At 47.1% G+C, this 23,181-nt stretch overlaps 1 protein-coding gene across 22 annotated transcripts in view; it reads left to right on the top strand.

Moving 5' to 3' along the window:
- NCOR2 (nuclear receptor corepressor 2) overlaps positions 1 to 23,181 on the top strand; it is a 359,962-nt gene that overhangs the window by 325,289 nt on the left and 11,492 nt on the right. For 18 of the 22 annotated variants that reach the window (XM_081841565.1, XM_081841560.1, XM_081841545.1 and 15 more), the window contains 11 exons: positions 8,261 to 8,488; positions 9,281 to 9,529; positions 10,384 to 10,536; positions 10,838 to 10,987; positions 11,143 to 11,305; positions 12,559 to 13,112; positions 15,273 to 15,419; positions 15,928 to 16,076; positions 17,722 to 17,927; positions 19,181 to 19,321; positions 21,615 to 21,760. In XM_081841565.1, the coding sequence (XP_081697691.1) occupies positions 8,261 to 8,488; positions 9,281 to 9,529; positions 10,384 to 10,536; positions 10,838 to 10,987; positions 11,143 to 11,305; positions 12,559 to 13,112; positions 15,273 to 15,419; positions 15,928 to 16,076; positions 17,722 to 17,927; positions 19,181 to 19,321; positions 21,615 to 21,760 (2,286 nt within the window). The remainder of the gene's footprint in view (positions 1 to 8,260; positions 8,489 to 9,280; positions 9,530 to 10,383; positions 10,537 to 10,837; positions 10,988 to 11,142; positions 11,306 to 12,558; positions 13,113 to 15,272; positions 15,420 to 15,927; positions 16,077 to 17,721; positions 17,928 to 19,180; positions 19,322 to 21,614; positions 21,761 to 23,181) is intronic. The other 4 variants (XM_081841561.1, XM_081841559.1, XM_081841548.1 and 1 more) reach the window with 4 other exon arrangements.

The following is a 23,181-nucleotide window of genomic DNA, read 5'->3' as shown; positions in this document are numbered from 1 at the left end:
GGCCGTAGAGTGAAGGGTAGTCTATAAATAAGTCAAATGAACAATAAATAAAGCAAGCATTGGTGTACAACCTATTCTGGGCCTGTTGCAGCTGTGGCCACGATAAACGATGTGTTTGTATGACTGCAGAACCCAAACTGTTCTCATCGGGCAGGTCCAGGTCACACTGCAGGCTTTGTTTTAAACTGGTTCAGATAAGAGCAGGTTTGGGAAATGGGCACAGTTCCTTTCAGTCTCAAATAAGCTCTTTTTGCTTTGTTCAGTCCAAAACAGGAGGGGCTGGCAAGGGAAGTATTTAAAAGCTGAGGTGCCATAGCCAAATGAGAAGGAAAATGTAAAGAGCCTGTCATCTTTCCAGCTGCAAGTTGCAAAAATGCTTCCAGCACCCCAGGACAGGAGGAGGAGGAGGAGGCTGTCAGCCTGATCTGGCTTTGATTTCACCTTGCATGTTTTTAATTCTTTCCATGGTTGCTGGGTGGGTGTCTCTCTCTCTCTCCCCCCCCCCTCTCTCTCTCTCCCTCACACACACACACACTCTTTCATTTTTACATTAACCTATTGTCTGCTGACAGAATATATAAGCAAGGGTACATTCAGTGTACGCTTTCCTTAGATGCTTACAGAATCATTCCCCATGCTCCTTTTAAACCTACTAGATCTTCTAGCTCCATACTTTCTGCCAAAAGAACAAAAGCCAAATCCCAGCCCTCCCTGATCTGTGCCACGTCCCTCCTTGGCTTCTCTGTGTCTCCTTTCCCCATGGCCGATGTCAATGGTTTGCACGTCACCAGTTCAGTCCCTGGTATCTCCAGTTCAAATGAGCAGATCAGAGTCTGCCCAAAACCCTGGTGAGCTGCTGCTGATCAAAGAGTAGACAAGACTGAGCTAGGCGTTCAATTAGTTTGATCTTGTTAGAAGGCAGTTTTTCTATGGATCTGTGTTGCCCATCATCTCCATTGAAACGCAACAAGACTCCTGTTAAGGAAGGACTTGCAAACCAGTCTGTCCCTTTAAGGTGATCCAGTAGGGTTGTGGGAAAGAAACACAAGGGCACAGCAGCTCCTTGAAATGGCACAGGCGGCTGTTCCACACTTGATAGCCAACCTGGGTTTGTGACTCACTCAGGTGTTTACTTGGGAGGGAGCCACAGCCAATCCTGGTTCTCTAGTGACTGTCCTGGTACAGTGCATGTCTGGCACATTAAATTACACCTGGGGGAAAGGATGTGAATTGACCCTCTGAATCAGGGTATTGGGTGAATAATATATAGCATTCTCAAAAGAAATCTGATAGCCTGGTCAAGTTCCAAGCAATGCCCTAGTGTGTATGAACTGCATTGATGCCGAGAACAGATTTGTTTCAGGTGGTGAGCTCAATGAAGTTGTCTACACGGCGTGAAGCAGCTAAGGCAAAATCCATGTTGGGGCCAGTAGCAAAACTCCAGTTATTATAATGCCTTTCTGCAAACCTGTAGGCAAGACCACACTTGGAATACTGTGTACAGTTCAGGTTGCTGCAACTTGGAAATTTATTTTGTACAGCTGGAAAAGGTGCAGGAAAGGGTAACCAAAATTATAATAGTACAGGAGCAACTGAGGAAAGGTGACAGTGTTTGGAGATTTTTAGTTTAGAAAAACTGAGTAAAGGAGGGGGTGTTAAAATTCTGCATAGTGTGCAGAAAATGGATTTCTCTTGTAATACTAGAGTTCAGGGTCATCCAGTGCAGCTGAAAGTTGGGAGAGGTGGATAAGACCATCAATGGCTAGAAGTCATGGTGGTTATGTACTGCCTCCAGAATCCGAGGTGCTGTTCTTCTGAGATGAGGAGTGGCAGAAGGCTTGTGGGCTTCCCAGAGGTCATCTGGTTGGCCACTGTGAGCACTGAACGCTGGACTGGATGGGCCTGCAGACTCATCCAGCAAGGTTCTTGTTATGTGTAGTTTAGTTGTATTTAGTTATCAAACTGCCACAAAGCCAAGGTTTAACAGAATGAATGAAAGGTTAACATCAACAGAAGCTATCAGGTTAAGAAATAGAAAGGGGTGACTTTGGATTTTGTGTTTGTGGGAACTCTAACTGAATTGGGAGTGCCATGGATTTAAATAAAGGAATGTTAAATCCTGCTGTACAGAGGCAGGAACTAGTGTTCCATCTGGAGAAAAGTTAAAAAATAAAGAATAAGGATGGTGTTGCTGTTTTCTTTTATCCAAAGAACAAAATGATAGTATTTACAATAGGTTTCAAGTGCGGTGATAACATACCTGTCGGTAACAGGGGGAAAGGGCTTCTTTCTCTCTTTCTATTTATTATTAAATGCAATGAAACTGTGTTCATGCCTTCTGTCTTGAATTTTTAAAAACATCTTTATTGAAAGTTTTAAAAGTACATAATTATATGTGCACTAAACATGATGAGACGTAAATAAGAGAAAACAAAAAAGAAAAATAGAACCCGCGTAGAAGGGGAAATGAAGGGGGGAGGGGGGACCCAAACTGTATATTTTACAAGGTTATCATTGTACTTCACCAGATCATAACCTATTATAGTATTTGTAAGAATGGATTCCAAATATCATTGAATTTGTCCATGGCAAGTCTGCGTTTATATGCAAGTTGTTCATATGTTGCAAGTTTGTATAAGTCTTCAATCCAATCATAGAAGGGAGCCACATTTTTATTTTTCCAGTTCATCAGTACCAGTCTTTTTGCTGTGGCACGGAGAGTCCACTCATATTGTCCTTTTGTAAGGTTCCAGGTGCTGGGTATATAAATCAAGAAGATATTTTGCTCTGTAAATGTAAGGTTGTTCCGTACAGTTCTGTTGATGGTTTCAGTTACCGTCTGCCAAAAAATCTTTCAATATAGGACAATGAAAAAACATGTTTTAGAGAAGCATTATCTCTATTGCATCTCCAACAGTTAGATACCTTAAATCAGTGTTTCCCAACCGGTGTTCCGCGGCACACTAGTGTGCCGCGAGACGTTGCCTGGTGTGCCGTGGGAGGGAGGCGGGCGAGAGCGCAAGGCTTGGGGCGGCAGCTGGCAGCGCGGAGCACGGGGCGCCCTTCGGAGGGCTCCGCGTGCTTCGGGCAACAGGCTGCCGCCCCAAGCCTTGCGCGCACGGCGGGAGCTCCTGCCGGGCGCGCAAGCCTTGCAGACACTCGCCCGAAGCACGGGGAGCCCTCCGGAGGGCTCCCTGTGCTTCGGGCAACAGGCTGCCGCCCCAAGCCTTGCGCGCCCGGCGGGAGCTCCTGCCAGGCGCGCAAGGCTTGCAGACACTCGCCCGAAGCATGGGGAGCCCTCCGGAGGGCTCCCTGTGCTTCGGGCAACAGGCTGCCGCCCCAAGCCTTGCGCGCACGGCGGGAGCTCCTGCCGGGCGCGCAAGCCTTGCAGACACTCGCCCGAAGCACGGGGAGCCCTCCGGAGGGCTCCCTGTGCTTCGGGCAACAGGCTGCCGCCCCAAGCCTTGCGCGCCCGGCGGGAGCTCCTGCCAGGCGCGCAAGGCTTGCAGACACTCGCCCGAAGCAGGGGGAGCCCTCCGGAGGGCTCCCTGTGCTTCGGGCAACAGGCTGCCGCCCCAAGCCTTGCGCGCCCGGCGGGAGCTCCGCGCGGGGCAGACATCTGCAGCTTAGGGAGCCCTGCAGGACTTCCCCGCAGGGCTCTCCAAGCTGCGGATAGCAGCCTGCTGCCCCGCACGAGGGGCGCTCTTAAGCAGAGCGCCCCTCGCGCGGGGCAGACATCTGCAGCTTGGGGAGCCCTGCAGGACTTCCCCGCAGGGCTCTCCAAGCTGCGGATAGCAGCCTGCTGCCCCGCACGAGGGGTGCTCTTAAGCAGAGCGCCCCTCGCGCGGGGCAGACATCTGCAGCTTGGGGAGCCCTGCAGGACTTCCCCGCAGGGCTTTCCAAGCTGCGGATAGCAGCCTGCTGCCCCCCACGAGGGGTGCTCTTAAGCAGAGCGCCCCTTGGGCGGGGCAGACATCTGCAGCTTGGGGAGCCCTGCAGGACTTCCCCGCAGGGCTTTCCAAGCTGCGGATAGCAGCCTGCTGCCCCCCACGAGGGGTGCTCTTAAGCAGAGCGCCCCTTGGGCGGGGCAGACATCTGCAGCTTGGGGAGCCCTGCCGGACTTCCCCGCAGGGCTCTCCGAGCTGCAGATAGCAGCCTGCTGCCCTGCACGAGGGGTGCTCTTAAGCAGAGCGCCCCTCGCGCGGGGCAGACATCTGCAGCTTGGGGAGCCCTGCAGGACTTCCCCGCAGGGCTTTCCAAGCTGCGGATAGCAGCCTGCTGCCCCCCACGAGGGGTGCTCTTAAGCAGAGCGCCCCTTGGGCGGGGCAGACATTCACAGCTTGGAGAGCCCTGCAGGACTTCCCCGCAGGGCTCTCCAAGCTGCGGATAGCAGCCTGCTGCCCCGGACCTGTCCTGAAGGCTTGCAGCGGGAGGAGGGCTTTCCTCCCCACCGCCAACATTCAGAATGCTGTTCTGAATGTTGGCGGTGGGGAGGAAAAACCCTCCTCCCACCGCAAGCCCCGGGAAGAGAGGAGAAGCTGTGCGCCTTCTCTTCTGTTCCCGGACCTCCCACCGCAAGCCTTCAGGACAGGTCCGGGAACAGAGGGGAAGGTGCGCAGCTTCTCCTCTGTTCCCAGGGCTTGCGGTGGGAGGAGGGTTCCCCGCTGTCCCGGAGATTTCCCTATGGGCTTTCGTCTTGCGAAGCAAGCCCATAGGGAAATTCGTCTTGCGAAGCCGCTAAAAAATCGGAAAACCCTTTCGTCTTGCGGGTTTTTCGTTTAGCGAGGCATTCGTCTTGCGGGGCACCACTGTACTTTATATATAGTCAATATAGGCACAGAGTTAATTTTTTAAACATTTTCTAATGGTGGTGTGCCTCGAGATTTTTTTCATGAAACAAGTGTGCCTTTGCCCAAAAAAGGTTGGGAAACACTGCCTTAAATAGCCCTTTTTAAACATAATGGGGTCCAGTATATTCTTAATTTTTTGTTGTTGTTGTATAAGGTCGAAATTGAGATCTCTAATTCTTTATTCCAATCCTCCTTCAGTACCTGTATATCAATTTGGTTTGCTAATAACAAAGATTTATATATGTTGATGGCCGGTTTTTTGTGGCGTAAGAATTAATCAGCTGCTTCAATATATCTGGGGTCTCTGAGGCTGTAAAAGCTGCTGGTCCGTAGATGGTGGTTAGCAAGAGTTTTATCTGGAGATATTGCCATTGAGCATTTGTAGGTAATCTGTATTTGTCTCTTAAGATGGAGTACATATAATATTCATCCTCTTCATTTATCAGCTGGTCTAACATTAATATACCCATATATATATATATATATATATATATATATATATATATATATATATATATAGGTTTTGGTGTCCTCGGGTGTCTTCCCGTGTAAAAGTTGGGGTGTCTAGGCGACGTTTCGACGAGGTCTCACTCGTCATCTTCAGGCTGGTGCTTTCGGCTTCTTGTTACTGGAACAGAGCAAGATGACGAGTGAGACCTCGTCGAAACGTCGCCTAGACACCCCAACTTTTACACGGGAAGACACCCGAGGACACCAAAACCTGCATTCCTGTACCCGTGAAAATCTACGAAAGCAAATATCTTACCTCTACGGGGAGGAAACCTTCCTGAAGATGACGAGTGAGACCTCGTCGAAACGAAAGCATATATATATATATATATATATCACAATTTTATACATTTTAACATAACCATTTCAAACATTAAAATGCAAGGTACATTTGAACCTTCGGACCTCCTTCCCTCCTTCCCTCCCTCCATGGGTTCCATGTTTAAGATTAAGTTTGCTGCATCTTTTATCATCTTTTATCATTATCCATCTATTAAATATCCGTAATTATCGTAAAAAAATCCACATTACAATTTTCATTACAACCCTGCCAGTGATTTTAACTGTTTACAGTTCCTGGTTTCGAATCTTCCTCGTCAGCTTCGCCATCTCCACATATTCCATCAGTTTCATCTGCCATTCTTCTTTTGTTGGTACTTCACCTTCCTTCCATTTCTGGGCTAGTAGCATTCTCGCTGCTGTTGTTGCATAAGTCTTCTATCTTCACTTGGTAACTCTTCACCTATTATACCTAGTAAAAAGGCTTCTGGTTTTTTTAACAAATGTATTTTTAAACATTTTCTTTAGTTCATTATATATCATTTCCCAGAAAGCCTTTACCAACGTACATGTCCATTAATACATATACCCAAATTCATCCACCTCTTCCATACGATCATTTCTTTCCCGATTTTTAAAGACGTGTTTCCCCACAAAGTCATTTTGTCGTGGGAGAAAAGATCAAATTTATAATTTTGGGACATATGGAGCCATATCGTTCGAACTGATGTTACTGTTTCAGTAGCATCTAAAGTATTAATGTATTTAGACCCGAGTGCTGCCCATCTCTCTAGGCAAAGGTAAAGGGACCCCTGACCATTAGGTCCAGTCATGGCCAACTCTGGGGTTGCGGCGCTCATCTCGCTTTATTGGCCGAGGGAGCCGGCGTACAGCTTCCGGGTCATGTGGCTAGCATGACTTAGCCGCTTCTGGCGAACCAGAGCAGCGCACGGAAATGCCTTTTCTCTAGAAGTGCTACATCTCTCTAGAGGTGCTACATATTCCAAAGCAGCCCATTTTGGACAGTTGTTTTCAGTTGTGGGTCTCCAGAATAGTGTACCTGACAGTAAATATCCTTGTTGATACAATTCTAAGTCTGGGATCCCAATTCCTCCATCTTTTATCAGTATTTGCATTTTTTGCATAGATATTCTTGGAACTGAAGAGCCCCAAAGGCATTTTCTAATAAAAGATTTAATTTTGTGAAAGTATTTGTTCGTCGTGTGAATTGGAATTTCTCTTAAGACATAAAGCAGTCTAGGTATTATGTTCATTTTAAGAGTATTAACTTCCCCCCACAGAGTCAGGTTCAATGACTCTCATCTGTCGATGTCTATTGATACCTCATGATATATTTTGTTGATGTTTAATTATGCTCATTTAGATAAGTTGTGGTATTAATATGCCTAGATATTTAATGTTGTCTTTGCAAATATGAAATTGGCATTGTTTAAACGGTTGAATCAAAAAGTTATTTCCTATTAACATCAACTCCGATTTGGACCAGTTTATAGTATATCCAGAAATACTGCCAAAAAAATCTAGATTTTGCATTAATATTGAAATAGTACCGTGAGGTTTCGTAATAAACAGAAGAATATCATCTGTAAACATTACCAATTTGTATTCAAATGAGTTATGAATTACACCAAAGATTTCCTTATGCTGTCTAATAGTACATGCCAGGGACTCCAAACAGATATTAAAAAGCAAAGGCAAAGTGGGCAGCCTTGCCTAGTACCTCCAGATAACGTGAAAGGTGCAGAAATTATGCCATTTGTCTTAACTCTAGATGTAGGGGAGCAATATAATATGTTTATCCATTTTATAAAGTCTAATGGAAAACCAAAATTTTGTAGTACTTTTTCCACACATAGATTGTGGATCTTATCAAAAGCTTTTTCCATATCTAGAGATAGTATACAGTAGCTAAATCTTCACTGTTCCTGTTTAAATTTATCAAATCCACTACCAGCCTGATGTTATCTGCAGCTTGTCTCCTCTTTATAAACCCTGTTTGGTCATTTTTAATAATGGTATTACTCTTTGCAATCTATTTGCCAATATTGCCGTTACTATTTTCGTATCAATGTTTATCAAAGAAATTGGGCGATAGTTGGCACATTGCATCAGATCCTTGCCAGGCTTTGGAATAACAGTAATGTAAGCATGGTTGAATAATGTTGAGCTGATTCCTTCTCTAAATATCTCATCATGTAACTGATATAATCTAGGTGACAGGAGATCAGTATATGTTTTATACCATTCCACTTGAAAGCTGTCTAGCCCTGGTGCATTACCATTAGCCATATTTGAGATTGTTTCCCCAATCTCAACTTCTGATATTGGAGACATCAATAGTTGTTTTTGTGTGTTTTCTCGTCTTGGTAGTTTTATTTTTATGAAGAAAAAAATATTCCATAACATCTTCCAATACCTCTTCGGCTTGTCTCTTTTTTATATATAATTTCATTTTTCATTTTCAACATTTACAAACATTTTAGCCAAAAAACCTAACAGTCAAATCTAACAGGTAAAGGGAAGTACTTGTCTCAGAACGGCTTGAGATCTCAAGGGCGTTTCCACAGAGGCTCTTGTAACAAACCATTTTACTTTGACAGGGAGCATCGCTGCTGGAAAGCCTGTATCCCAGGACAGAAAGATCACCCCGACGCCAAGAGAAATGGCCAGCTCCAAGTCGCCTCATGCTACCCTTGCAGACCACCACCCCCCTATCTCTCCATATGAGCACCTGCTCCGAGGAGTGAGCGGTGTGGACTTGTACAGGGGACACATTCCATTGGCCTTTGACCCAGCAGCTATTCCCAGAGGAATCCCCCTGGAAGCAGGTAAACGTGTCTTAGGTTCAGAAAATGGCAGCAGTGAAACAATCACCATGGCTGGAATATGCTGAGTTATCTAGGCCAGGATTACACAGCTTAGTCTCTCTGTACAGATTCGACTGGGTTAGTTCTTAAGAATCTGGATGCATTCCAGGGTTAGTTCTTAAGAATCTGGATGCATAGAGAGCCAGTGTGGTGTAGTGGTTAAGAGCGGTAGTCTTGTAATCTGGGGAACCGGGTTTGAGCCTCCGCTCCTCCACATTCAGCTGCTGGGTGACCTTGGGCCAGTCAGACTTCTCGGAAGTCTCTCAGCCCCACTCACCTCACAGAGTGTTTGTTGTGGGGGAGGAAGGGAAAGGAGATTGTTAGCCGCTTTGAGACTCCTTAAGGGGAGTGAAAGGCGGGATATCAAATCCAAACTCTTCTCCTTCATTGTTCAGTTTAGAATAATTTAACAGACAATTGAAAAGGACAGAGAACATTGGGAGATGTTTGAGGCCATTCTAGCAACATGCAGAGTAAAGAAGAATATCTCTGGTTTCAGACACCCTGGGATAGTTGCAGCAAGAACGGGGGTGGGGGGGGAGGTTCAGGTAAAGAGGAGAAGAGTTTGGAGATGGTTGGTAGTGGTGAACTTAAAGTGAGAAGCCAAAAATAGAGAGTTGAAGAAGAGATCTAGTAGAGCAGAGATGGCTCCAATTGCCCTCTCAAGTGCTCTTGTTTTGAGACAAACTCTGCTGAAGAAAACACACAGCATGTGAAAAAGCTAATATTGTCCCTTTTCTCTGTTCTGTCCAGCAGCCGCTTATTACTTGCCAAGGCACCTCGCTCCTAGCCCTACGTACCCCCATCTCTACCCACCATACCTAATCCGCGGCTACCCAGATACGGCTGCCATGGAGAACAGGCAGACCATCATCAACGACTACATCACCTCCCAGCAGATGCACCACAATGCTGCGGCTGCCACTGCAATGGCCCAGAGGGCAGACCTGCTGCGTGGCCTGTCTCCGCGAGAGCCCTCGCTAGCCCTCAATTATGCAGCAGGTCCGAAAATAGGTTTGGGGTTGTGTGGCAAATTCTGGCAGGTGTCTGTGTTCGTCTGTTGCAACAAAAGCAAGAGAACCTTGAAGCATTTTCAGAGAACCATGTTTGTTTATAGCATATGTTTTCATGGGCCAGACTTGGTCCGTTGCTGGACAAAGCCTGCAAAAGTATCTCCCACAATTCACTGATTAGATTCAAGGTGTCATAGGGCTCTCTGTGTTGTTGAGACTAGGAGGACTTTGTGAACATGGAGCAAGTTTCAGGCATAAGGGCCTGATTTGGCAACACTAACTGGTGAAGGCATCAATCAGCTGCAACACTTTTTATGTTTCACATGATGCATGCAGATCATGGGGATCCAATGGTGCTTCTTAATTGCACCAGTAATTCTGGTGATGAAGCTTTTGCATTACCTAGAACTCTTCAGCAACTCTTTCCTCAGGCCTGTAGTTTTCCCTGTTCCGCATTGCCAAGTTGCATTAAGTGTAACTGACAAGAGAGAGGTTCTTCACTGTGTTTAGTCTGCCCACTTCTTTGCCTGCCGTTCTGATCAAGCTGCAGGCAGTTTGGGCAGCTGGCCTTGCCCTTCAGGTGATGTGATACCATGTGACACGGACAGAACTTGCTGCTTTCAGAAGATGGATCTCCCTAAAAAGTGCAGGAGGCATGGGGCAGACAGGAAAGTCGGAAAGTGGTACCCACTGTCCAGATTAAGGCATCCTTTCGCAGCTGACACAGCACAGGCTACAGTGTCTTACAATGCCACAAGAGGTTATTGCTTTTTTGACACTGCACTTCTAGTACCAAGGCATATTGCTTCTCCTAACTGTCTCTCCCCCCCTCCATTCTCTTAGCAGGAATAATTGACCTGTCTCAAGTGCCACATTTGCCTGTGCTTGTGCCCCCCACCCCGGGCACTTCTGCCGCCTCCATTGACCGGATCACATACATCCACAGTGCCCCCCAGGCTTTCACCAGCCGACACAGCAGCTCTCCACTCTCCCCAGGTAGGCTGATTCTTGGTATGTTGCTGAAATCCATTAGGTGCTTCTTTAAGAGCCTAAGTTAACATGTGCATAAGGGACATGGAGAGGAGGAAAATAAGAAACAACACAAAGCAAAATTAAGGGGCTAAAATTGCAGTACTTTAAAATGGGTATGTCATTTTATGCCTGGGTGTCCTCGGATGTTTCAGGCTGCAGTTTTCTTTGGCTGCTGACAGGGGGCCTGCAGAATAGCTGCTTTAATATTCAGGTCAAAACATCTGCTTTCTGAGCATGTTCAGACTGTGTGTTTAATGATTCATAGGAGGCCACACACACCTGACCAAGCAGACAGGACCTTCAGTTTCTGAAAGGGAGCAAGAACGAGACCGGGAACGGGAGCGTGAGAAGGAGCGCAAGAAGTCGGTCTTAGCAGCCACAACCACTGTGGAGCATGCCCCCATCTGGAGACCAGGTTGGATCGCTTTCCTTTAGTGACCTCTTGGGGGGGGGGCAGCGGGTGGAGGTGCCTGGCAGGGACTTGGTTAAGTTCTTTCTTGTTCAACTGTTATTTGTTTTGGATTTTCCACATCTAGAGTTTTCACAGTGTTTCTTTGTGTTTTGTGGCAGGCACGGACCAAAGCAGCAGTCGGCCGTCAGCACACGCTCATAATCACAAGCACTCCCCTGTCTCGCCCCGCGCCCAGGAGAACATTCAGCAACGCCCCAGCGTGTTGCATAACACAAACATGAAGATGATCCCTTCGGAGAACCTTGGCCCCTCAGTTCTGCGGTATGTCAGAGATGCGCTAACGGCCTTCTTGGTTCCTGACGTGCCGTGGGCAGGGTTGCTCAGCACATGTTTTTATTATATATTTTATTTTATCTATTAAATTTCTATACTGCCCTTCATCCAAGGATCACAGGTCGATTTACATTTCACATTGCCGATTGGGGCCTTGCAGGGAGGAAATTGCATTGGGTGCAGATCATGTTGCAAAGAGGACATTTTAGTGTCACGGCTAAGGTGGCACGTGGGGGATGTGACAGAGGTTTGTAGCATACATATATATACCTGAAACATTCAAAGCCCACCCTTCAGCCTAAAAGGGTCCCCAGGGGGGCATACAAGAACCATTTAAAATGCAAATCCTACATGAAAGCAAGAATAAATACTGTAGAAGAGAACAGGGAAACTACAGAAACAGAGTCAGAATGAAACTTCAGAACAGCAGGAAAAATAACACTCAAAGCCTGGCAAAGAAAATAAAAATAAAGCTTCCACATTCACCTAAAAGCCAGCAGAGAGGAGGTTATGAAGGCCTCTCAAGGGGTGAGCATTCCATAATCAATATGCCACCATTTAAAAAAATGATTTGTGTGGGGAGCATGGAAGACTTTTCTCCCTCTCCCCTCAAACTAGAAGAGGGCTGGGGAGCCGATGGCCCTCCAGGTGTTGTTGTGACTATAACTCCCCACCATCCTGGCTTTGCTGCCCACAGCTGATAGGACTTGGAGGTTGACAACATCTGAAGGGCTTCAAGGTTCAAGAGTCAGGGACAAGTGGTCCAAGAGGAACAAAAGGGAATTACTTATTTGCATAAAGTTATATCCCAATGTCGGTGTTGCTCACTGAAACTAATGGGCCTGATATATTCATGTCAATTAATGTCAATGTGTCTGCTCTGAGTAGGACTAGCACTAGATACAGCCCATAGTACATAATTAGTTTTTGGACCTTGCTGTTCGAAGAGGTTCTGATTGCTGGTTGGTTAGATGGCTTTCCAAAAGGGTGGATAAATACATGGAGGCCATGAGGCTCTGGCAGGGCCCTGGAGCCTTCCCATCTCCTTCTCAGAGCTGCGCAAGTGCTAACTTGGCTTTGGGAAGGAGGTGGGAGGACTCTAGGACCTTGCCAGAGCCCTCAGGTCTCCTTCCCGAAGCCTAGTTAGCGCTTGCCCAGTTGTGCCAGGGAACCCACAGTTGTGCCCTAAATCCACCCAAAAAGCTTCCCACAGGTCTCTTACTTTGCCTTCTGCTCTTCAGATCCACCTCCTCCTCTGCCACCACCACATCACCAGTTCGCTCCTCAGGATACTCCTCGGTATCATCACTGCGCAGCTCCATAGGTGGGTTGGACAGCTATACCTCTATGATGGATCCTGCCCACATGCAGAAGGAGGCCTCCAGAGCGCAGGATGTCAAAGCGGAGCGGCCTCAGGCAGACAGCAACCTGTTCTCCTCCAAGCTGCCTGCTGGGGGCGCCCTGGAACAGTCGCCTTCACCCGTTAAAGCCATGGAGCCCCGGCCTTTGTCCTCCTCTGGGCCAGGTCCAACCCACCTGTATAGCAGAGGACAGGGGAAAAGCCACCCTCAGCACCACCCGCCCCTGGAGCAGTCGCTGCACGCAGTTTCGGCCAGTGAGCAGCCCAGTAGAGAAAAGAGTAAAACCTTTTCAGTACAGGAACAGGAGCTCCGAGCACTCGGTAAGACCACCATGACAGCGGCCAGCTTCATAGATGTGATTATCATGCGTCAAATTTCTTGCGATAAGGGGAAGCGAGAGAGAAGCTCGCTAAGTAACGACGCCAATAGCGATGGTAAGAAATTGGAGGGGGAGCGGGGCGGTTCTTCCAAGTTTGTGGCCTTAAAACACACACAAATACCTTTTTTCCCCGAAGACCCTTCTCACCCATCAATTTTTAAAATTTGATTTTTGCATTTGTGGTGACGGCCTGTTTTATTTCATGTGGTGTCTCATATGAAGGCTCTTACTCCTGTATTTGTTTTCTCCTCCTGCCCATCTACATGCCTTCTTGGGTTTGGTTTGGTTTGGTTTGGTTTGGTTTGGTTTGGTTTGGTTTGGTTTGGTTTGGTTTGGTTTGGTTTGGTTTGGTTTGGTTTGTTGTTGCTGCTGCTGTTATGCATATCATTCAGTTCCTGGTACATGGCTGTGATTGTGACGGGCAAAAGGAGTTGGCTGAAAAAAAAACATGAATGAGAGTGTCATGGGCAACAGTACTGTATGCTGCATGGATACTTTGGGATGGAGTTTTGTTTTCAGGGGCTTTAGTTTATTCTCTCCTCCAAATTCCAGAGATTTACATTTTTCGAATAAATTGCATGATCTGCTGTGTTTGTATGATATATATGGATCATAGCATGTATATTTTGTGTTTGGCATTGGGCGGTAGCGGGGCAGGAATGAGGGGCCTGTGTGCCTCCCGGTGTCGTGGGACTGCAGCTGTTACCATTGGTCATGCTGGCTGGGGCAACATCCTGGAGGGGGGCACAGGTTCCCCATCCCTGTCATAGGTTATTGCCTGCATAATTCAGCTGGGCACCAGGGGCTGTGACAACCATCCTGCTCCCTGCCTCTGAAAGGCCAAACAGGTAGCCCACCTAGGAGAAGGAAAAGTGTTCCTAAACCTCCTCTGAGAGAAGAAAAGGCTAAGGAGTTAACCTTACACGAATCTGGAGTGGAATCCCTAAGGATGGCGCTTTGTGTGCCTTTTCCCGGCAACACCTGCAGCCAAGCTGGTGCCAAATGTATAGCTCTGCTTTCCTTTGGACCTCATCAGTGAGGCTTAGAGTGGGGTTGTCATCTGGGCAGCTCAGGTCCTCCGTGCATACTGCCCACACATGCTTGTGCCCCAGGGAGGACACTTTGGGGCTGCTAACACAGCAGTTTGACTTCAGCTCTGAAGGCACACTCTGTTGTCTCTCGAGACAGACAGATGCCAACACACAATACATGCATCTAGGACTTTCTTTAATGGCAGTTACAATCTCCAAAGTTTCCAAGCTCTGAAGCACGTTCACATCAGACCACACCCTAGCTCTGTATATCTCTGCCAATGAAATGACATTTTCTGAAAGTTCAGAAAACTAAGCTGCTGCATGTTACTATGGAGGTTCCTTCTGAATTGAGCCTAGAAGTGATTTGGCAAGCTTTTGAGCTGAAAGTACCACTGGGGTAATATGATCATACCAGCTCATGCCAGGCATCACTCTGGCTGCTGTGTTATGAACCAGCTGAAGCTCCCAGGCACTTCTCAATTGCAGCTCCAAGTAAAAACTTCCGTAATAATCCGGCTTGGGTGTAGCTAGGGCATGAATGGCAGCAGCCAGGTCCAGTTTATTTATATATGGGCACAGCTTGGCACCCAACTAAATCTGATGGAAAGCCAAAGCTGTAAGTAGGAAGATCTAGGTAGTAAAGCCCTTTGAGATGTAAGGATGCAGATGCTTCCACAGGTGACAGAAAATTCACTTGCGTTGCAGGGGGTTGGATTGGGTGACCCCCAGGCTCCCTGCTTCCAACTAGATTCTGTGAGATTTGATTATTATCTCTCTTTAAGTTGCATTTTGCTTTGAGAGCAGCCACATGTTATACCTACAGCTTCTCTACTTAGTTTGGCTTCCTGGTGTGTCAGCCTCTGGCTTTCTGTTCAGGAAAGAAGCACTAAGAAGCCGGGGCATTTGCCCCCTGTGCCCCTTTCCTCACCTTCCTTCCCCATCAGTAAGTGCCACCAAGTTGAGAACACAGAGACAAATTGCTTTGAACCACCAGGTGCCAAGCAGGGATGGAAACCAGCTGTAGGTTTTTATGGCTGTCAGGAAAGTCTTTTAAGGGTTTCTTTTGTCCACCCCTCTGTTAAATACAGCGTGAATCCTTTGCGACTGCTGCATTGGTGCTTAGAAGGAAAGAGTGTTGTTGCCATTTTAAAAGACCCTTTGCTCTCTTTCATGCCTTCCAGGTTTCCAGGGAAGCTACAGCCCTGATGGCATAGAAGCAATAAGTCCCGTGAGCTCACCCAGCACGCTCCATGAGAAAGGGGCAAAGCCATCCCAGGAGGCTGAGAAAGGGCGTGGGGCGGAGCACGACCCGCGGCTGAAGCAGCCAGGTGAGGGGACTTCCTGGAAAGGGCCACCATACACCTAGTGAACATTGGTTGCATCACCTCTTTGCCCAAAAGCACAACCAATAGCAGGAACAAGCCAACCTGACATTCTCCAGGTGCTCTGGACTAAAATTCTCAGCACTCCTGACCAGCGGACATGTTGGCTGATGAGATTTGGAGTCCACACCATTTGAAGGGCACCATGTTGACTATCTCTGCTAGTCAGCTCGTGGCATTGATTTTACTAGTGCTTGCAATCTTCAGATCAAATTGTCACCTCTAAAATGTTTGACATGTCACCACTGGCTCTTGTCGTTCCGTTTTTGCCTGTCGGCCTTTGCTTGCTTTATACGTAAGGCATTATTTCTCTTGACTTAAAGGAAAGGTGAGAGCACTGGAAATGGATGGCCTGTGTGAATTTTAAAAGAAGCAGCAAGCATCTGACCAAGATGAATTTCAGGTGTCTTAACTCCTCCTGGGCTGCTCTGCCCATCTTTCTCTTTCTTCATAGGTTCTCTTAAGCCTTCTGCAGCAGAAATCTCACAGATACAGCAGCTCCACCTGCTCCCTGAAGATCGGCAGTCTCCGAGCCAGCCATTCCAAGGGTCGCAGAGCGCCAAAGGCCACCAGCGGGTCGTCACGTTGGCTCAGCATATCAATGTAATTAGCATTAGTCACTTAGCTTCCCAGCCGATGTTGCACAGGCTTGGACGGGGAGTGCTAAAGCCGTGCTTGTTTGGAAAGAGTCCATAGCACACAAAGCCTCGCAGTCCCGGGCTAGGTTTAAGCAGAGCTCCTGTAAGCACAGTCATTTTCTATTGGAAGGAATGATCCATGCAGCCCCTTCCAAGACTCATCCATGGAGCAGACTTTGTCTCTGCTTTTAAGCTCAGAATAAATGACTTGGAGGTTACGGCATGGCTGACTCGTCCAGATAAAACATTTTCATTCAAAGTATTAACTGCCCTGCAGTTGTAGTGCATTATGTAGGACCAGCTAACAACATAAAATAACTGACTCGACTGGCAAAAATGTGAATTTATTTACTTATTATTTCATAAAATTTATACACCACTTGATTGTGAAAAACCTCAAAGCAGTTTACAAAATGATAAAACAGTAAAATCGAGAAAAAATTACAACCCTGCTTTAAAGTTATAATACTAAAACAGGTTGAAGTTACCTCAACTTTCTAAGCACCTGGGTAGACTCGGCTAAACAATGAAGGTTAGAATCAGAGAGCTGGAAGGGACTTGAGGGTCCTCCAGCCCAACTCCCTGCAAGGCAGGACTCTCAGCTAAAGCATCTCCGAGGAAGGAGAGTTCGCCATCTCCCGAGGGAGATGGTACCACTGTCAAACAGCTCTTACTGACAGAAAGCTTTTCCTGATGTTTAGCGGGCTCCGAAACGAAGGTGCCTCTTGATGTCCTTTTAGGCAGGGAGTTCCAAAGTGTGGGTGCTGCCAGTGTCTTTGTTCGTGAATTGAAAATGTCCTCCTGTGTGTTTTGGTGAGCCCTGGAGCTCCCTGGAAGTTGCTCAGGGGTTCCTTGGTGAGCAGCTCTGGAATGGCAGGCAAGTTTCCTTGACAGCCAGCCTTGCTCACCATTGCAGCTGATCTTTGCCTGCCACGCACAGCTGCAAGCAGGGAGCTAGCTCTGTTCTGCTGTGCCCTCTCGGTCCACACAGGGCAGTGCCAAGGCCCAAGTGGGCACAAGAGCATTCAACCTTAGAACCATTCCCTTCTGGGCAGCCTCCCGTGATGCATCCCAGCCAGACCAATGGGATTTGAGGGGTGTGGCCTAGGTGTGTGCAATCTGGGGAAAGTCCCGAGGGCCAGATAGAGGGTTGGAGGGCCACATTTGGCCCCTAGGCCTCAAGCTGATAAACCCTACCCTGGAGCACACTCCAAAGTCCAGACATTGTTCCACTGTGGGCACACAGGCTTTCATTGAGGAAAGTGCAAGTTTGGAAAGGGCTGCCCAAGAGTGATCCATTCTTCCCCAGATAAGAGATCTGGTTTTCCCTACTACATTTTTGGTGAGGAATCTCTTCTGGCTCTGCAACCCTGCAGCCCTCTGAGTTCCTGCCCCCAGAAAAGAGAGGGGGGGGGAAATGCATAGAACCCCTTCCAGCACCTGCATGGGCCAGATTGCAGCACACCCTCCACACAATTGGGGCTCACAGCGCCTTGGAGCGGGAGCACTCGCATGCCCCCTGCATGCTCAGCCTCTCTCATAAGCAGGCTGCTTGGAGCACACAAGGAATGATCTGAAGACAAAAGCAGAGCTGTGTTCTCTTCTTGCAGGAGGTTATCACCCAAGACTATACGCGCCATCATCCCCAGCAGCTGAACTCCCACATCCAGACCCCTATGTACCCCTTCCCAGGGTCTGTGCTGGATCTTCGGCGAACTCCTAGTGAGGCTTACATGCAGCAACAGCAGCAGCAGCAGCAGCAAATGGAGCACATCCCTGCTTCAAGAATCTCCCCCGAAAGTGAAGAAAGCAAGAGGTGAGCCCACTTCGTCCCTGTCTCTTTGCCATTGCCTGTTGCTTGCATTTCTCTCTCTCCCCATTCTGATACTACTGGTGTGTTCCAGCCAAAGTTACAGAGTTGAAAGTCCCTTTGCTGGGGCGAGAGGGGAAGGCACAGGGTTCCACTGAAGCAAATGGGGTTTAAGATCAGGGAGATTGTGTCCAAAGCTCAGGCAGATATAGAATCCAAACCCAAAGGAGCACAGGTATCGTCAGTGAAACTGGGGACCTTGGGAGAGGCAATATCCATGAGCTGCCACACATCTCCTCACCTCCTCCTACCCCAGGAGCAAAGGAAGCTGGATGCAATTCCTGTCTGCGGGATTCTAGCTCTGCAAATCGCAGTCCAGTAAGGCCGGCCCCCTCCCAATCTGTGAATGATAGAGAAGGGACTTTATTGGGATCCTTCAAGCTGAATCATCCTCCTTGCCTTCCATACACGCCCAAGGCAAGTTTCATAGGAGCACAGGAAGCTGCTAATGCGGAGTCTGTGGAACCTAACTTGACCGGCAGTGGCTCTCCGAGATTTCAGGCAGTCCTCTGGAGGTGTCGGGGACTGGACCTGGGATGCCTGTGTGCAAAGCTGCAGCCCTTCCTCTTGTACCAAATCTCAACAGTGAGGGAGTTCCACAGATGTGGAGCAACAACTGAGAATGCCATCTGCATGCCTTCCTCTTACGAACTCTGTGCACAGATGCCACGGACTGGAGAATGCCCTCTGAGTGTTGCTCCAGTGAGAGGCACCAGCCAGCAATTTAGGGAGCACCTCATTCAAAAGGCCCAGCAGTTGCAGGACTTGGAGCTACAGTTTATATTCTGATGCAATAGAAGCTCTTGTCTGTTTTAGACTAGCAGTAATTAGAACTGGCGTTATTCTTTCTTTCCCCCTTCTCTCCCCAGAAATCATTTTGCAAGCTTTGATTGAGAGCGCCAATCGCCACAATCACACTCATACTGTATAGTAGTGTCCAGTTTCAACATAAGGGAATCGCAATAGGATATGGAGACGAAAGCCCAGACTGTTTCAAACCTTGCAGGAGTGGGGTGGTGTTGTTTTCCCCAGCCTTCCCCATAGCGATTGTCCATTTCTTCCAGTGCAGTTCTGTCACTTTTCTGCCCACTCTAAAAATTGGGGTTTTCTGCCCCACCCCTTCACCTACACCAGCTCTTCTGTGTCAGAAGGAAAAGAGAGCCGTGTGGTTCACACAGTCCTGCTGCTTCCTTCCTCAGGTCTCCCGAGCAGATCAGAACACCTGCTCTGAACAACTGCATAGAGCCCGTCTCTCCACCAGATGGGGTGGGAGAAGCCGATCACGTGCGAAATGCCACATATCCCATCCTGTATCGAGAAGGGGAACAGCTGGAGCAGAGGTAATGGAGGCAGCAGCTGGGCTGTCCAGCGGGAGTTTTCGGAGGATGATCCCTCCTCCCCACTCCACCCATTTTGTATTCCCTGCTGGGCAACCAGTGATTTTTGCCGTTCTCTTCCAAACAACACTAGCTCTGTGGGTGGGCAATCAGGATTTTCAATTGTGCATTGAATGCTGGACATCCCAGCTTGGTTAAAACCATCTTCTAAAGCCACGTAGCTCTTTCAGAAACCAATCATTCAATGCATCCAGCATTGATTAGGGAAAACAGATGGGATCTCTTTAGATCAGTGGCATACTTAGGCATGGTTGTGGGAAGCATAGGAAACTACCTTACACGGAGTAAGACCATTGGGTCCATCTAGCTCAGTATTGTCTACCCTGACTGGCAGCAGCTGTCCGGGGTTTCAGCCCAGGAGTCTTTCCCAGCCCTACCTGGGGATGCTGGGGATTGAGCAGGTGCTCTTCCACTGAGCTCTGTCCCTGCTAACGGGGCAGCATGTTTGCTCACCTAGTCCAGCTGTGTGCATTGCGTACCGTGCATGCGGAACAGTGTATAAGTGAGCTAGGTAGGTGTGCACGTGTGTTTGTGTTAGGGCTCATCCACACCTCCGCTTGTCCCATGCCTAGAAAGCATGGGGGGCAGCAGTGTTTTTTTTTAATGAATATTTATTAGCATTTTTAAAAAGAAGTCAAGAAACAAAAATAAACAAAAAATAACAAAAATACAAAAGTCCAAAACTTACAAACAATTAAAAACACAAAGAATTTCAGTTACTTATTTTCATTTAACTTGTTTCTCAGACCTCCTCACACCTCCCCTTCTTGTATTCCAATTTAAATTTTTAGCTCAGCAAGTCCTTATTGCTTACTTCTCAACTTTAACTTAATAATTTATTTTAGCATGTTGTTATTTCCCTTTTCCTCTTTTCTTCCATATTCTCAATTTATTTTTGCAAACTTTATTTTCATTTAATTTGAACCATTTTAAAAACCAATTTTAAGTTATCCAAACTTAAACATCAATATTTATACATCATCACTCATTCTTAAATATTTTTCCTAAAGTCGACCAAAATTTCCCTTCCACGGCTTTCCCCATTTTCATACAAATAGCGAAAAAAGAATAAAAACAGAACAAATTATAATTGTATACCCTTTGGATTCCCAAACTCCACCCGCCCCCTTCCCGGTTTCAGTCCCCAACAAGTGTCCATCAGACTTGATACACTGTTTAGCCTGGAGATCTCACGTCCGAGGCTCTTAAATCTCTCTCAGTTCCTCTCTGCTGGTTGATAGTCCTTAATATTAAACCCCAAATCTCGGAGAGGCTCCGGCCCAACAGGATCCATGTTTCTTCCAGCCAGACCTCCATACTTAAAAGTAAGGCCTATGGGGTACTCCAAATCTTGTTTCATACTCCTTTCAAGTCCAAATGTCCCCAAAGCTCCAACTTCCTTGATCAAATTTCTAATCCTTCAGTCTTCAGATCTCCACATAAGAAGATCTCTCAATTTTCCACTCTCCAATTCAGGCCCGACTTTCCACATCAGGTTTTTGTTTTGCTTTGTTGCCATCATGTCAGGCCTCAAATTACAGCTCTCCTTTAACATCTGCAAAATAACAGCTCCTCCTTCCTTTTCTTCAGGGGCAACATATGTCTCCTTCGGGGGGGGGGGGCAGCAGTTTTCTGCTTGACCCACGGTTTCTAGGCCTAGGTCTGAGTGTTTTCCCTTTTCCCCTCTCATTAAAAACTTAAGCTTAAAAAATTCTTAAGCTTAAAATTGGAGCAAACCGGAATTGCCATTTTCCATAGGAGGAAAGCAGCAGGCTGGAGAACGTGGGGAGCAGCCTTTGGAGGGTACTCATTACCCTTCCAGGAACAATCAGTCGAACTCCCTTATTGGCGTAGTAAGAGTACGTCATATACATGGATCAGAACACAGCACAGGTGACAAAACATAGTTGGAGGTACTTTAGGATAAAACTGTTCAGACGTTGTGAGATGCAAAAGTGGCTCCTAGGACCTTTGGTGATGTAATTTCATGATGTCACTCAAAAATCTTGCCACATTCTCCACAACATCATTCCTACAATTATTCAACAGATAGATCACCCCCTTCCAGGAACATGTATTACTTTTAGCGTGAAACTGCTAGTGGATTAGGAGCTTGGGCCACTTGTTATTTTAGAGAGAAATCCTGGGATACATTTTGTGATCAGGGCTCTCTAGGCCAAAAATGATGGTATCAAGATTCCAACAAAATCAGTTTGATGGGCTTTCAATTGTGCAGGATGGGCTCCAAATCTCCAGGAAACAACGTGCAACCACCAGCCTTCTTCAGCAAACTGACAGAGAGCAATTCTGCTATGGTGAAGTCCAAGAAGCAAGAGATAATCAAGAAACTGAGCACAAACAGCAGGAGCGAGGCAGAGTACAGTAAGGACTTCTCTGGGCTGGGATTTTATTCCTGTTATCTGTGGGGACAGGGCAGGAGCAATGAAGTGATGGTTACAGTTGGGGCTGCAATGTTCAGTCAGTTAATCAAACTTAATCAGCTAAACTATTCTGATTGACCCAAAGAGTTTCCCTGATGAACTGGTCAGCTTATTTTTATTATTTTTATGCATGTACATGTAAAAGTTGAATATTGCAAGTGTCATTTTTAGAAGGGATATTTGAGTGTGAGAGTGAACAGGGAATGCCATGGCACATGCATCAAAATATTAAAAGGTAATTACTTCAATACAAAGGCAGGTTTATTCAAATATAATCAAATAAATTAATTGACAAACAACATCTCTTGCCCACCCTTCACTACAAGGTCCCAAAGTAGATTGCAACAATATAAAAATAAAATCAGGTAAAACAGTTAACAGATCGGAAGAAAAGGGTGGCCTTAATTAAAGGTAAAGGACCCCTGGATGGTTAAACCCAGTCAAAGGCGACTATGAAGTGCGGTGCTCATCTCGCTTTCAGGCCAAGGGAGCACTGGCATGCTTTCAAACTGCTAGGTTGGCAGAAGCTGGAACAAAGCCATGGGAGCTCACCCCGTCACACAGATTCGAACCGCCAACCTTCTGATCAGCAAGCCCACAGTTTAGACCACAGTTTAGACCACAGTGCCACCTGCTCCCTTATGAACTCAGGGCTCATCCATACTGTTGTTTAATGTGGATAGTAAGCTTCTTATACACCCATTAATTCCCTGTTGTTAATATAACCCACCCTCCCAATCACTGCCTTCCCACACTTTCCCTTCCCCCAGTCCAGATTTTCCCATGCCCTCTTTGTTTCGGAGAATCCCTGGCATGAGAAAATCCAAACTGAGGGAGAGGAAAGTGTGAGAAGGCAGTGACTGGGAGAACGGCACAATGGAGTCACGGGAAGCTTAGTATCCACATTAAGTGGCGGTATAGAGGAGCCCTGGTTTCATTTGCTCAGAATGTCATAAACTAATGAGTGCTGTCAGTCCTGCCTGAATCTGGCCCAACCGCACCTTAAGACAGTTACAACTCCCCTCAAAGCATCCTGGGAACTGTAGTTTGTTAAGGCTGCTGAGAGTTGTTAGGCAACCCCTATTGCCCTCACAGGACCCCACAGGGATTGATTCACTCTGGAAAATGCAACTCTGTGAGGGGGACAAGGGTTTCCTAACATCACTCGGCACCCTGGGCAAACTACAGTTCTCGGGATTCATTGGGAGGAGTCTTGACTGTTGAAAGTCATGTGATCCGGCTTCCAATGTATAGTGCAGGTGGGGCCTCTGACTCAGCCAGGTGGCTGCTTTCAAACCTCTAAAGAGCTCAGCCCTTCCTGGAGTCCCTGTGACAGTGGACAATTTGTATTAGAAATGCTTC

This window comes from Podarcis erhardii (genome assembly GCF_964252035.2).
Source record: "Podarcis erhardii genome assembly, chromosome: 15".
NCBI lineage: Eukaryota > Metazoa > Chordata > Lepidosauria > Squamata > Lacertidae > Podarcis > Podarcis erhardii.
Note: the sequence above shows the minus strand (reverse complement) of the source record. Positions and strands in the feature narration are given on the sequence as shown.